At 33.6% G+C, this 15,678-nt stretch overlaps 3 protein-coding genes across 3 annotated transcripts; all 3 read right to left on the reverse strand.

Annotated features, from left to right (window-relative positions):
- Positions 1-4,615: 4,615 nt before the first annotated feature.
- On the reverse strand, positions 4,616-7,703 carry LOC128180737 (uncharacterized). Its single transcript, XM_052848886.1, has 5 exons — positions 7,525-7,703; positions 7,212-7,306; positions 6,929-7,022; positions 6,382-6,819; positions 4,616-6,158 (listed from the first exon to the last, which is right to left on the reverse strand). Exons 1-5 carry the CDS (start codon positions 7,589-7,591, stop codon positions 5,881-5,883), a joined length of 972 nt encoding a protein of 323 aa, XP_052704846.1. The 5' UTR covers positions 7,592-7,703; the 3' UTR covers positions 4,616-5,880.
- Positions 7,704-8,365: 662 nt separating this feature from the next.
- On the reverse strand, positions 8,366-10,921 carry LOC128180738 (uncharacterized). The gene is made up of 5 exons (XM_052848887.1): positions 10,769-10,921; positions 10,190-10,281; positions 9,951-10,044; positions 9,404-9,838; positions 8,366-9,110 (listed from the first exon to the last, which is right to left on the reverse strand). The coding sequence occupies exons 1-5, from the start codon at positions 10,836-10,838 to the stop codon at positions 8,854-8,856; spliced, it is 948 nt and encodes a 315-aa protein (XP_052704847.1). The 5' UTR covers positions 10,839-10,921; the 3' UTR covers positions 8,366-8,853.
- Positions 10,922-12,701: 1,780 nt separating this feature from the next.
- On the reverse strand, positions 12,702-15,467 carry LOC128180739 (uncharacterized). Its single transcript, XM_052848888.1, has 5 exons — positions 15,312-15,467; positions 14,685-14,767; positions 14,477-14,570; positions 13,084-13,527; positions 12,702-12,958 (listed from the first exon to the last, which is right to left on the reverse strand). Exons 1-5 carry the CDS (start codon positions 15,388-15,390, stop codon positions 12,717-12,719), a joined length of 942 nt encoding a protein of 313 aa, XP_052704848.1. The 5' UTR covers positions 15,391-15,467; the 3' UTR covers positions 12,702-12,716.
- Between the last annotated feature and the right edge of the window lie 211 nt (positions 15,468-15,678).

The raw sequence follows: 15,678 nt of genomic DNA on the forward strand, positions 1-15,678 counted from the left end.
CAAAGAATGAGCAGTGATTTCGAATGAAGTTTGTAGGTCAAGGGTCAAGGTTATATTAGATCACGAAAAAATTATTTTTTTCAGAGTATATACATGTATACATGTATACCCTCAACATAACCCTTTTTGGCTCATACTTCATATAAACAGAGATTTTGAGATTCAAAGTCAAAGCTGAAGGTCATTGCAGAATTATTTGAAAAATTCTTCTCCGGAGCATATATTTTCTCCCTTTGGTCAAATCTGGCTTATACTTCACTCACAGAGTGCCTACGATCAAAGAATGTGCAGTGACCCTGAATGATGTTTGTAAGTAAAGTGTCGAGGTCGTATTGGATCATGCAAAATGCTTTGTAGAACATAATTATATATATATATATATACTCTCCACTTGGCCCTATTTGGCTCTTACTTCACATTAACCGAGCTTTTGGGTTAATGATATGCAGTGACTATATAACTTGAACCAAGGCAATGTGAAGGTCAAAACGGATCTTTTTATAAACATTTTTAGACCGTAGATTATTTCCCATTTGCATATAATGTTGCTAAGGTTGAATAAAAATGTCTGTATGAAAGGGTTAATGAGATTGAGTTAAAAGTTTTATGCCAGCTGGAATTTTTCTAAGTAAGAGGTCAAGGTGAAAAAGAAAAATTCCCTTAAATGCTTTTTATCCTTTTGTCCATTATTTAAGCGGGGCCCTTTGAGATTGTCAATATCTCAATGTTGTCTAGATTCCTTTGTGTTCTCATAGATAACTTGAGTTCTGGCACTGTACTGTGTACGTTTATCAGGATCAACGAATAAATTCGTCATCGTAGTAAGATAATGAAGGTCCCGTCCCATCATGACAGAAAGTTGTAAATATCATATATTTCATATATGATCTCGTGTCTTCGTAAAACTTAAAGGTATTATGCCGCGCCGTTACTCATACAAAATGACTTGAGCAGTATTACATAATGTGAATATAAACTACATTCCTGGTTATAATAGTTACACTCAAAACCAGTCGAGAAATCCTTTACATTACCGTATGCTTTCGTTGACTACTTCAATTGGCTCCCGCACACTTTTGTGAAAGAAAATCAAAAACTCGAGCTTCTTGTGAGTAACTGTTATGCCGGGTTTTTTTTTATATCTTTGCGGCTTTTAATCCTGATCTTCGTTATCATTTATCCAAAAGTTTCTTACTGATGGATTGGTACATCCTTATGAAAGCAAAAACAGTTTCTTAAGCTGGCGCATAATACAGTGTAAGAAAGCATGTGAGAGACTAGTCTTGGATTCCATCAAATCGTCAATCAAATTGTACAATTGGGGGAAAAAAATTTAAAAACTTTTTTTTCTAACTCAAATTAATTCTAAAATTGGTATTTTTTTTTTTTTAAAGAGAAGAGTGCATAACTGTGCATATTTGTGGTTGCAGTTTTTTTTCCTTTGTTAAGGGGAAATGCCCCTCTTGTTAAAAATCTGTTTCCGGACTGGTACATTTTCCCTGTTTTGTGTGTCTGTGTAGCGTTAATGCATTGATTGTGCGGTGCACAGTTGCAGAGGTATTTGATGTGATCCTTCACTCTCTCTCTCTCTCTCGGTTAAAATGACAGGTAAAATTGCTGACATCTCGCCAAATGTTAATACACAGACAATCAACTCTACCTTCATGTTTACACAGCATATCAAACGTCTGATTCAAATGGCAATGTCTGACTGTTACATATAATTCTTCTTAAACAAGCATTAGCAATGCATAGAAAATTACCTGTTTTGTGTGCATGTATGTGCTGGTTGCATAAACTAAACTGCAAGTTAAAAAAGTGCTTGATATGTCATCATTTCGAGAAGATTTAAGTATGTGGAAGAATGCTTTAGTAATCAAAAGCAAAAAAAAAAACAACATTATAATATAAATTATTGATGCGTGCCAACGGAGAATGATAGTGGTGGGTTACAAAAAGTTTAGTTTATATCCACTCAATCATTCCATGGCTAATCGATATTTAAAAATTTAAAAATTGTAGTCACATAACACTATAAGTACACACATTATTGTTATTTGTCGTTTTCTCAAATCCATAAGCAACACTTTAAAAGGTAAATTTAAAAACATAAAATTTTTCTAATCCATTTATTAGCCCTTATGATATAGGAAAATATTACTTTAAAGTGATAATTACATATATAAGCCCTCAAACAGTTATTAGCAAAATAAGATTTACCACTGCTTAAAACTTATATGCGCTTTAGGTTTAATGAAACCTGCATGAAATATAAAAAAAATATCATGACGTTTTGCTCTAATTTAGGTATTTTTTCTTTATTTTAACACCCAAAAACATTGAAGTTAATACAGAAATTACATTGAAATGAATTTGTCTCCAGGTGTGAATAATGTATGTAACCTTGAATATCAGTATTTTGTTGTTTACAATTTTTTTTATGGATAGCTAAAACCATTTAGAAAATAAGTATGTTGTAACAAATTGTCCAAAACACGACCTAATGTAAATATGACGTCACAAAGATCATCTTACATCTACACTTAAAAAAATTGTAAGTGTTCACCTAGTAATGTTTTTTTCTTTAAATCCTACAAAAAAATTCGACCTCCTTGTGCCATTGCCACCCCCACCCTTTCTCTGGGATTATAATTTGAACAAATATACACTCAATGAGAATGTCTCCATTTCTGGCCAAATGTTGTAGAGAAGAACATTTTTAAAGCCTTTTTTCGGTTGATTCCATGCTATGCATACGGTAAAGTTCACCTTTTGTGCACACATGACAATTTGCACTACGTTGATTACTATACAGTACCAGCTTCAAATTAATTCAACACTATTTTGTAAAGCAGCAAATTATTGCCGAGACCGGCTTATACTATTTATAGCATAATGAACTTATAAATTTATATATAGACATTTCTTGATGCTGACCGATGATATAATGCCGGTCATTCCTTTAAAAGGAATACTTGTTTTCACTTTTAAAAACAAAGAGTCTTTAATATGGTCTGCAACATGTTAATTATTTTTTTTCCAAAGATTTTTAGGTTTAAAATGTAAAAACAAAAAAAAAATAGATTTTTCAAAAACGTGTACCACGTGTAAAGACACATACACACAAGGAAAAAATTACATTTTTTAAATGCTTTAACCACCTGTGACTCGTTTCAACTGACTTCACATTGCGGCTTATATTATGTCATCGTATGTGAATATCGTTATGTTATTGTCATTCAAATTTTAGACCACGTGGTTTTATTTGACCCTTTCAGTTTCGCAGTAAAAATCGTGCCTCGTGTTTATAGTCTATTTCACAGAATCTAGGTTCTTGTAGTCAATTATAAAATCTAGAGGTTTATTGATTTTAAACTTTATCTTCATTAATTTGAACCAAAAGAACCAAACAAGCAAGCGACCACAACAGTTGAATCCCAATGAGGTTTTCTCCTGACTTTGAAACGCTCGGTTTATATCATAAAACGTCAATCTTTTAATGGTCCGACGAATTCACAAAACGACAGAGCTCAATATCCCGGAATGTGTGTAAATGATTAAAACAAGTGTTCATGCATGTTTGAAAGTTATTTAACACACATACTTTTCAACATGGTGCAGAATCGGAACAAAAACATCCGTGTATGGAAGCCAGTTTGTATCAATATCTCAGCTATTAATTGTGTCAACAAAGATTTGGGCTTGACACAGGAACTGGAAGTTATTGTTAATATATTGTATGTACATGTATAAAACAAAAGAAGGGTATAAGACTCTCTTTTTGAGGCAAAATCGGGTTTGACGAGTTATGGGCGTTCCTCAAACAAAATGCCTCGATGAATTGCTCAGAGATACTTTACTTCAAATATATCGAGATGGCTCACAACTTGATTGGGAGCATTGTTAAAAATTGAAATAAATCAGGGAAATCAATAGTGAAAATGGAATTATAGTGTAACGTTAACAGGTTTAGGATTTTCATGATATGCAGAAATTCCTTTTATTTATTTATTTTAAGCTTGTCAAGTTTTTTTTTTTTTTGGATAAGACATCGAGACCCCCCTTCCACACATCTTTCTTACAAAAATAGCTTGTAATTCATAGCTTTACAGAATCTGACAGGACTCAAACCTGCATAAACGGATTGCACGAAATAACCATGGTGATGTCGGATATAAGATGACATTACTATAATTTCTTTTATCTTACGTACTGACGAACATTCACAATAAATTAGTTACTTTTACTTACTGTTCAGTCATCAATTTGTTCAAATAAAAATGTAAAGATAAACAATTAAATGCTTTCTTTAATAAGCCATGCGGGTTATGAAAGTAGAGACCATGACAGAAAAATTTTAAATAACCCGCAAACGCAGGTTATGTATCATTGTTTTTGCAATGTCGCTACCTGTATACCCCGCATGAATCACCAAAGTTCATTTAGAGGTTTTTAAATATAAATACTGAAGTTTAAAAAATTATTGATTTCTATTTGGTTGAGCCTATTATATTATTATAAATGATAAACAAGAAAAACAATTGAGATCTTAACCTCCTAGCTTTTATGAAACTAATTCAGGATACGTTAAGGGTTAAAGGACATTTGACCAAGATTACAAATATTATTGGTGGTTGAAACGGCAAGTATAAAATATACAAGTATTGTTTGAATAAATAGGAAACATTTCAACACGCTTGCATCAGCTTAGATTTTCTTTGAGTTTATTACCTGATATACCCATATAAAGTTCTACCTTTTGCACATGCATAAGGAGATGCCAACATGTAACCAAACCTGTTTAACGTTTTAAAATGACACTGTAGTAGTTGGATACATTCTTTTTAAATCTTTAGGAAACAATATTTAACAGCTAGCCCCTTTCATTAAAATCTTTGCTTTCCAGACCTGCAGTCCGTTTTTTCAGTCAGTGTTTTGATTGTGTGGTGCATGGTTGCAAAGGTATTTGAAACGATCACACACTCTTCTCTAGAAAAATATGGCAGTTTAAATTGCTGACGTTCTTCAAATAGAACCAATCAATTTAAGGTATATGTTTACTCAACATTTCAAACGTCTGATTTAATAAGGAAGGTATGATTAAGGTTACGTAACATTTTGTCTAAATCATACATTCGTAATGCTGACATATAGAGAGAAACGATTCTGGCAATCCATTTGTTGAAACATATCTTATCATCAAGTCATTTTGGTTAAATAGAACATGTTTCTGCACGTTTTTATTGTAATGGTTAAATAAATTGAAATGAGATTTTAAAAAGTGGTCATTTTTTTGGAGAACATATATGGCTAAAATATTTTTAATGCGATAACAATAGAAAATGCAATGGAATTCAGTACTGGAAATATTGATAAACTTAATAAAAATCTAAACAATATTCTAAAAACCATTAGTGCATGTTGCAGAAGATTCATATGATTGGACCGAAAAAGCTTTATCGTTTGTTTTTTTACCCCAATGCAAGCTTTATTTTAAAATTCCTTTAACCAGTCATTAAACATAACATCGTTATCTTTGACAGTACAATGTATTAAAGTAGGGTTTTTTTAATATATGAAGGAAAAATCTTACAATGTCTCTAAATTTTCTACAACTTCCATTCATTGGACTTAATGACATAGAAATAACTCACATCCGAAACTGGATAGACGGAATTGGGCCAAACAAATAGGATCTTGGTAGCATTATACCCGGAAACAATTCTGGTAAGAAAATTCAGGCTTCTGTGTAAATTCAATGTGTGCTCATGTGAACAAATACTTGAAGAAATATGAAAGCATACTGACGACAGTAATGGGCAAAACATTCTTAATTTCACTTTGGTATAAAAATAGTTAAGTTTTAACACATATACGATATCAACCCACGCCTCGGCCAAACGGAGCTTTTGTTGATGATTCATGTTTGCTAATTTCGCATATAAAGTTTCGATTTTGCATACAGTTGTCAGCGGCCCACTTGAAATCATTCTGAAATGACATCTGCATACAGTGTCGGGATTGTGAACGTTTTTGGGATTCTTCTAGATTGGGAAGCCAATTCGTAAATCCCACAAAATCCTCTTCAGGCAACCACTCCCATTGTGCATGGTGTCTTAGATCCGAACCAGCTAGCCAGAACGTGCTGTTATATGGGTCTACAGTTTCAAATGAAAGAATATGAAATTAAAAGAAAAATAAATGAACACATTTATATATATAAAAAAAACAAATATAGTAATGATGTAATAAACTGTAATGAAAGTGTGAGAGTGTGTAGATTTTTGTTGTTAATATATTATTTGAATGACAAACCGTTTTAAACCAAAATTATTGTTTAAATTTTCAATATTTATCTCAATTGGTCTTTATAGCAAATACCTTTTAAAAACCTCCAAGATGTCTGAGCGGTTCTCCAAGATGAAATGCCAAAAAAGTTGACCGGATGTGACATTGAATCAGACCACTCCATGAATGTATTTACGCCCACTTCACGTCCCTCACCCGCCCGTATTGTGCCGTTTTCCCAGCTAATCCAAAAACGTTTAAACTCTGTGCAAGACACCGGACTGTGGGATGTAGTAGTCATTGGAGCACATTGTCTACATTTTCGTATTACAGACAATGTATTTTTCCAACCCCCAAAGAGAACCTCGTATGACCGGACTGAATTGTTCCGGTGCTCAGAGAGGATAACGTATGCATCATTGCAGCCTTTAAAATCAAACTGAATGTATTTCTCATTCCTGATAAAGTTATCTAGCCCATCCATGAAATGGTATTCGTAAACTGGTGGAAGATCCATATCAATTCTGGAAACTGTTTCAGAAAAGAACATACTATTTGTACAGTACATACATGGTAGTACTTATTTAAGATTATAAAGTTGGTACAATTTTTTAAATATAAAGATAAAAAAGTTACTTACCATTGTAATGATCAGCAATGAATTCCTCTATATTCTTTTGTTTCTGAGCATTGTCAATGGTAAGAAGAGTTCCACCTAAGTCTTGACAAGTTCCCTATAAGGTTTTTGAAAGAACAGGAAAATTATATTTTAAATAAATTATATTATGAAGTCAAATATTCTTTTATTTACGAAACTTTCTTGTTAACGTCATTTGAAGATATATTTTTGAAAAGTTTTGCATCTTTGGACCACTAGAACTAAAGGGGTCGTAAACAGTACTGAGTTGCGATTAATCACTTGCCATTGCGTTTGGCCAGCTCATCAGCATCGTCTGATTTGGCAAGGTCAAACACAGGCCATGGTACAGTGTTAATCCTCCAGGACAGGTAGCAACAACTGTAAATATTGAATGTTCATGGTTTTATCACCCAGTGACTTTCATTTTCTTTATTTTTATTACAAAAGGACAGAATACATATTAATTACATTCTTATATGAATAAATATTTTTAATTGGTTATTATTAACAAAATTTTACTCAACGTATTTCCCATTCCTGTTATCATGATTCTTGAAATGATCTCTTTGTACTAAAAATAACATAATTATACTCACCATATAGGCCCAAAAGGTTAATCGGAGAAAATATCACAAATATGAATGTTTTATAAACGCCGTTCATGTCAATAAAATGTTTCTTTTTTTATATATAAAACTATAACATAATAATAACTTATCCTCTACTGTCAGTAATAAGATCTGTACAGTATGGTTTACGTATATACACTGTATAAGAAAGATTCTTATCGCTTCACTTATCAGAGTGCTGTGTTCTGCAAGATAGTAAATACTTCTTGAAAATACATGAAATCGGTTCCATATATGCATGATTTCCTTATTGTCTTATACAATCTTCCATCAATATTTTTAGCATTTGCTGAAGTTGGGAAACTTCTGCATGTATGCATATGTATTTCAAGTATGCTCATCGTGAAACAAACTCTAATTTGTTCCACAAAATGGTATGCTGGTATGCGTATACAAAGCACCATTGCGGTTTTCTTTTCGCTTGATGAAACTGGTAAAAGGTAGATGTAAAACGAAACACAGCAACATAAAATGGAAGAAATGGTTTAAAACGTCTCAACTAAACTTGACTAGGCTACAATAGAATTTTCTTCCAAATACAAAGTCAAGTAGTAAAATTTGTATATAAGATATCTCTACATAATGATTTATTTGAATTAATATTTCATTTGGAATTTTGTCCACAAAAGAAAGGTAGAGTTAACGTTACTAAAGTTAAAAGAAAAGTTAATTTGTTTTCACCGTACGATAGGTTTTTTTTTTTGGCAAGTTGTTTAAACATATGCATACACACTTACAACTTGCAACTGCAATACCAGAAACTATATTTACACTCAAACTAAGAAGGAATAAAAAGGAAGTTTGGTCAATCAGCCATTTAATAACAAAAAAGATTTAATATCAATCAATAAAAAAATAACATTATAAATGGTTATATTTTAACACATACTCGTATATGTTTATCAAAACAGTTTACAAAGGTGGTTATATACTCTTAAGGCAATGGTCTATCATATGGCATATTTGAATTTTTCGATACATGCAGCTTAGACGAGTGCAAAAATGCCACTTTGGCATGGAATTACTATTCGGCATAGTGCTAATTTCAATAATATCGTGTATGTACAGAAAAATTATTTATGGACTAATAAATTTGTAAAAGTTTTAATTGATTTATTTGCAAATGTATATCACAAGATTACCGATTTGGAAATGCGAAATTTTTAACCTATAAAATATCACAGTATAGTGTGGTCATTATTATTTTATAAATATATCGTAAAATAACGAATTTCAGAAATGAACTTCAGACATTATTTCTGATAATGTTTAGTGTCCATATCAACATCACATTCCTCAACCAAACGGAGACTTTGAGGTTGATAAATGTTCGCAAATAAACTTTCGATTTTGCATGCAGTTGTCGGCGACCCACTTGAAGTTATTATAAAGCGACATCTGCATACAGTGCCGCGTTGGTGAATGTTGTTGGGATTCTTCTTGATCTGGTAACCAATTCTCAAAGACCACAAAATCCTCCTCTGGGAACCACTCCCACTGTCCATGGTGTCTTAGATCTGAACCAGCGAGCCAGAAATTGCTGTTATACGGGTCTGGAGGTGTGAAAAAAATATCTTTAGACAATTTACACGAAATTCTGCTGAGCAAAATTGAGAGATACTTCAAATTTATTTGAATGCAACAACCCATATTGAAATTTTTTTCTGCAATCAAGAACTATTCTGGAAGAATATAAGATAGGTGCCCACTGTCTAAATGAAAAATACTTCCATCTCTCTGACTATTATACTAAAATACCAACATGTGCAAAATTGATTGTAAAGTATAAGGATGAATATTTCATTTTGTTTTCAATTTTTCAATTTCCTACACAAAATTCATGTACCTTTGAAATATCGCCAATACGTCATAGTATTCCAGGATGAAATTCCTAAAAAGTTGACCGGATGTGACGTTGGATCAGACCATTCCATGAATGTACCTGTGCCCACCTCCCAGCCTTCTCCCACCCTTATGGTGCCGCCACCCCAGCTGACCCAAAACGGTCTGAACTCTGTGCAAGACAATGGACTGTGGAACGCGGTCGCCATGGAAATACACTGTTTACAATCCCTTATTACAGATTGCGTGTTGCCCCAACCCCCGATGACAATCTCGTATGAGGAAAATGAATCATTTCGGTGCTCTGAGAGAATAAGATGAGCGTCGTTACAGCCTTTGATATCAAACTGAATGTATTTTTCTTGTCTGATGTAGGTGCTTAGCTCATCTATGTAATGGTATTGGTAAACTGGTGGAAGATCCAAAACTCTTTTAGAAGCTGTTTAAAAAAAAAAAACAGATGATGAAATGAACATGCATTGTATTGTTACAGATTGAAAATAATGAAATTCAAAACAAAAACGAAAATCACAGAAATAGTGATCATTTACCATTGTAGTGATCAGTAATGAAATCCTCTACATTCTTTTGTTTCTGGGCATTGTCAATGGTAAGAAGAGTTCCACTTAAGTCTTGACAAGTTCCCTAGAAGGTTGTTGTATTTGTCTCAATTTGAATCATTTTATTAATTAATCTAAAGTTGCACTAGAACTAATGTGCCGTACATCGTAACCTTTACACGTGCACGCAGTAAAACAAACGTACCGAGTGTTATAAAATAAACACGTACCAATGCATTGGGCCAGCTTAGCATTGTCTGATTGGATAGGGCCAGACATAGTCCACGATACAGTGTAAATCCTCCAGGACATGTAGCGTCAACTATAATTTTTAAAAAAAATTTGCCTTACCATCTTTTCATCTCCCAGTGATTTTCATGTTTAATTGAAGAAGAATGAAATTAAAACATTGTTTTTATTGATTTTTAAATAAAGGTCTCATCGAGATCCAAATTACCTTGGCGTAAGCCTTTTTTATATGGTAACAACATTACTGGTACAACTCACTTCTTGACCAGATGCACGTGCCGTTGCATTGGTTTTTTTAAAAACAAGTAACTTTTTGGTGTGGTGGAAAAGCATTTACATTGAACCAATTTTTTGATTTACCATGGCTTGTAAAATTTATAGTTTATTTTTTTTTATCATTGAAAATTCATTAGAGACATTCAGATTAATAAAAAGAAAAAAAATATCATCAGGGATTTATCATGAAGCACAGGTTTCTTTTCATCACTTCGGTTATTTGTAACGGCTATGTGGATTTGGTTTGTACATAGAGAATTTATGATAGAACGACATGTACTCACCACAATGGCTCAACAAGTCGTCGATCGAAAAATACAACACAGATACAAAAATGATATTAACCCCTCTCATGGTGTCTGTACGTTTTTAACTTTATATACCAGTATAAAGGTATTGAGTGATAAAAAGAGTCGTTCTTATTTATACTGGTGCACATGTATCACCTTTGAACTTGCTGTGGCGTAGAGAAGGAACTACCTTATCTCCAGACATACCAAGAAGGACGTTCTGTATATTCGCACTTACATAATTTTAAAATAGAATCACCATAAACCTGTTGTCAACATTGGTTTCTGGTTAAATGCTGATAAAAGTATCTTTAATTCAATTAAACGTTTTTGCACATTGTGATTGTCTTAAATGATTATTCAAACTGATGGTTGGTAAAAACAATACACAAGTCAGCAAAGAGTTAGTTATACAGTATAAAATCCTTATATTCTCCAGACGTAAACGTGCAATTTATTTGAACGTCAGCTCTCTCTGGCGTTAAAACAGACAGTGGATTTACTAAAGGAATAGGGAATCATTATTTGAGTAATATGAGATGATCAAATACGGCTGGGTGTGATCAAATCCAGTAAAGCCCAAATGGCTTTTTGATAGATTTGATCAATCCCGAAAGTTTTTGATCGCCTCATAATATTCAAAGAATGTATTTTACTTATATTTATATAATTTTCAACAATTGTACGTCCACGTTAAATATTGAAATAGTCACTGGTGTAATGCATTGGAATATACATATATCGATATTATTTCCAATTTGTACGCTTTAAACAAAGTTTTAAAAACACTTTTTTCATAAAGCACATTCAATGTATTGCTACGCAGCGAAGCCAATAATGCTTTTCTTTTACCGTGCACGCCCATTTTGTGTTGTTCATCTTTTATAAAATCATTGGGCTATAGGGGTTTTAATTGATTCGTAATGTTATCACACACAAAGACAGTTGAAAAGGTAAATATTATATTTTAAAGAATTCATGTATACGGTGACTCTTAGTGCACCGATTTCCGGGGAGATTTTACTATCATATAATTTCAGAATTGAAACGAAAAACTTTGCAATTTCATCCCTCAAATGGCAATAAAATTCGTTTGCAGGTCATAGTTTAAAATATAAACTATAAACAGAACAAGCAACGTGGATCTCGTTTCTCCCCGCGGTAAGTTACTCCTTTCCGCGTTACACCATTGTGATTAATTAATCGTGGTTCTCACTGCATGCCAAACAGTTCATATTATTATATCACAAAATTCGGTCTTGCATTTTGTGTATTTCAGATCTCCTAAATCCTACATTAAACTATACAACATTTTATGAATTATATCCACTTCACAGACCTTAAGTTTATTCATTCATGTGCACGCAACTGAAAAATGTATATTGGAAAGTTTGGAAAGTTACCGGGACAAACATGTTTAGCAAATTGTCAGCTAAATTATAGTTCTTCAGAAGAATTTGGACAAAATTGACACTATTTTATATATCAGTATGCATTCACATAAAATATATCATACATTCTTAAGTTGTAGTTCCTAGAATATTTTTGATAATTTTTCCATATATATATATACATGTACTTATGTTTCACTCATTACCGGGGACCATCATTGGTTCGTGTTTGTACAGAAATGAATTTCTTAATTTGTACTGTAGAAAAATAAATGTTGTCCCTGATTTTAACTTTTTACTTTTTTTATAAACAACACAATATCCTGTTTATTTCATTTCCTAAAACTTGAACTTTATTGAACAATTTAATGCTTTGTGTAAAGTTTAGTTGAATTTGGTCAAGTTAAAAGGACACAAATAACGTCGACTACGGTAAACAAGGCTCGCATGACCCTTTAGCTCAGGTGAGCTAAAAATCCAAAAAAGGAAAGACGAGAAAATACGTGTAAACATATCGTAATAAATGAACGCCTCAATAAAATTATGTGAATTCATTCGCTATTTCTTTCGATTTGACAGATAAAGTTCCGGCTTTCCTCGCAGTCCTCATCGGTCCACTGATAGGAGCGGGAACTGTCCATCAGGGCGCAGTGTTGTCTGTTGTATAGGTTGTCCGGCTCCCCCAGTGCCCAGTTTGTGTAGTCAAACATGGTCTGATCTGGTAGCCACATCCACTGCTGTTCTAGGGCTAGGTCTGAACCCCCAAGCCAAAATTGACCAGGCATGTAGCTACCTTAAAAAGAATATACTAGTAATCTGCGATAGCTTTCAAGTTCGACTTGGATTTTGTGCTGTTTATTTTAACAAGAAATACAATTGAAATATTTGACTTAAAAATTTATCTAAAGATTTTCTCACTTCTTTCAAATTTCCATTTCCCTGTAGCACCAAAGCCGGTCGCCACAGCAACATAGTTGACGTCATGAGGGGAAGTATCATTCCAAATCAGAAATCTATTTTTACCCACATCATGCCCTTTGCCTACTTTGATAATGTTATTTGTCCAACTGACCCAGAAGGAGCGATACTGGGAACAGTCTACAGGGTGGTTCTGATGCGCTGCAGTATCCATATGAGCACACTGTTTGCAGTCCCGAATCACCGACTGAGAATCCGACCATCCACCAATCACAATCTCGTACGTGTTCGCGGTATCAATCTTGTCACGTGACAAGGCAATGTGAGCGTCATTACAGGCCATGACGTCAAACGTGAAGGAGTAATGGCCCGTGGTGTCAATGCCCGAATCAATAAGATAATGATAGATATAATCATTCCCTGTGTTCAGTGTTACTGTTGAATCTGAAATGTACACAGATCTTGATTACAATTATAAGCAAAGTATCAAATTCATTTTTCTCGTAACATAAGATTTAGTTACCTGACCAAGTATATTTTTTCGCAGTGAAATTCCACACTCCTACCCAATAATACACTGTACATATATTGTCAATGTGTATATTATTAGGTAGGACATTTTTTCATAAGAGAAAAATATTTACATGTAACATTGGATGAACCTCTGCCATTCAGTCAACTAAATGTTTACTGAATGGTCTGACTGGAAAGGTGACTGAGTGGCACATGCCATTCAGACACCTTTCACTAATCATTCAGTCACATTTCAGTTGACTGAATGGTAGAGTTTCATCCTGTGTAACTTCAGGTGCCAAAGCATAAGACTATATATCTAGCTACTACTACTACTATATGTAGTAGTAGTAGTAGTAGTAGTAGTTTGCATTTCATATTCAATAAGAATATTGCCTCTAGTTGTATTCATATTGTTAACATCGATAAAAGGTTTAGTTAATCCAGTCACATTTTATCGTCTTTCTTTTTACATAATTTATTTGATAACTGGATCCCCCCCCCCCCACTCCAAAAAAATGCAATTAAGACGCACTAAAAACCATCAAGCTAAACTGGTGAAGTGTTCGAAAAAATAAAAGATGACGCCCCGTTACTTTTGAACATGTACTAGAGACCCGTGCATAAACTTATTCATTACAACTGCAAGCCCTTTTTAAAGTCATACAGATGAGTACCACTGATAAATAGAGGTAAAATAAGTATGCTATCATAATGATCATTGGTTTTTGTTTTTGTTTTGACACACCTCATGTCGTGCTTTGGCTGGCCACTTGTCCCGAATACGAAATCGAATGGTACGTGTATATAATGAATTAAATAAGCCAGAACACCTTTTCAAACGAAATAAAAGTAAAAATTGATCAAAACATTTCCTTACTTGTATACCCAGTTTTAATTAGTCCCGTTAGAAACGTTTGTACGTCCAAAGTGTTCACCGTAGCTAAAGTTGCCCCTATAGACTGACAATAACCCTACAAATAACATTCAATATTGACAATAAATTATGTCTTGATTATCTAATATAAAGATTGAGAAAAATGGAGATAAAAATATTAGTTTTAAAAAAAGAAGGAAAAAAGATATACCATAGCTCCAGCCCAGTTGGCCTCTGATGTCGAGGCAAAGTAGCACAGATTTCCATGTGGTTTAAATCCTGCTGGACATCCGCCTACAAAGTAATTCCTTTCGAAGTTGAGAGACCTGTTCAGTGGTTAAATTATACATGTATACTATTAATGAGTACCGTCAGATATTCCTATCCCTCAATTCTACCAATGTTCGCAAAAGCTCGTGGTTCTCAGCGCCTGCACTGAACATGTTGAACAGGCCACTCTGTGTTCACAGGCTGACATTATAGTACAAAACATCTAAATTTGACTAAGGCTTATAACAAATAGTAGTGTATTAACTTTGTTGCTTTGTTGTTTATACATGTACTTGGTTGCTTCGCTTCCATTAGATTGACAGGTAACGGCCACAATTTGACAGCATACTTTTGAAAATAAGGTGATGCACATAATGCTCAGAGAACTTGTTTCTGTAGAATTTTGGATATTGCCTTATTTTTATTTTTTCATTTTTGGGTAAACCAAGCACTTTCCGTTAACTATTTTCACACGTGACATCACGTCACGTGAGATTAGGGTTAGTTTTAATCTTAGACCTACAAAAATAATTCCATCTTATTCTGAACTAAAATGTGGTGAACTTACTTGCATCAACTGGCGGTGGCTGCGCACGCACAATGGTAATTAAAGAAATCAACGACAATTCAATTACAATGAAGAACATGGTGATTGGTTATTGGGGCTTGTATGTCATGGCATCGTAGAAAACAGGTTATCTTTTGTCCGAGATTAATAATTGGGGCTTTCTGATAAGAAGACAAGAATTCAACATAGGTCTTTTACAAACGGCCGGGTATTTTATCATACTAATGATAGAAATTCCCCTCTTTAGTAAAATGTATATTAATTATGTTGTTAACTTTTTCCTCGGAGGACTGGACTGGATAGTGAGCCGAGGTGCCGCCCCCCCCCCCCCTCCCTAAATCCCAGGTCATGTACACTAAACATTGTA

This window comes from Crassostrea angulata, chromosome 4 (genome assembly GCF_025612915.1).
Source record: "Crassostrea angulata isolate pt1a10 chromosome 4, ASM2561291v2, whole genome shotgun sequence".
In the NCBI taxonomy this organism is placed as follows: Eukaryota; Metazoa; Mollusca; class Bivalvia; order Ostreida; family Ostreidae; genus Magallana; species Magallana angulata.

Bases quoted from the DNA above. Each gene is read 5' to 3' on its own strand.
- LOC128180738 (XM_052848887.1), bottom strand. From the start codon at position 10,838: ATGAGAGGGGTTAATATCATTTTTGTATCTGTGTTGTATTTTTCGATC. The intron at 10,282-10,768 runs GTGAGTACATGT...TAAAAATTATAG, and splicing joins CGACTTGTTGAGCCATTGTG to TTGACGCTACATGTCCTGGA. The intron at 10,045-10,189 runs GTACGTGTTTAT...ACAACCTTCTAG, and splicing joins TAAGCTGGCCCAATGCATTG to GGAACTTGTCAAGACTTAAG.
- LOC128180739 (XM_052848888.1), bottom strand. From the start codon at position 15,390: ATGTTCTTCATTGTAATTGAATTGTCGTTGATTTCTTTAATTACCATT. The intron at 14,768-15,311 runs GTAAGTTCACCA...ATTACTTTGTAG, and splicing joins GCCACCGCCAGTTGATGCAA to GCGGATGTCCAGCAGGATTT. The intron at 14,571-14,684 runs GTATATCTTTTT...TGTTATTTGTAG, and splicing joins CCAACTGGGCTGGAGCTATG to GGTTATTGTCAGTCTATAGG.
- LOC128180737 (XM_052848886.1), bottom strand. From the start codon at position 7,591: ATGAACGGCGTTTATAAAACATTCATATTTGTGATATTTTCTCCGATT. The intron at 6,820-6,928 runs GTAAGTAACTTT...TTTCTGAAACAG, and splicing joins CATTGCTGATCATTACAATG to TTTCCAGAATTGATATGGAT. The intron at 6,159-6,381 runs GTATTTGCTATA...TTGAAACTGTAG, and splicing joins ATCTTGGAGGTTTTTAAAAG to ACCCATATAACAGCACGTTC.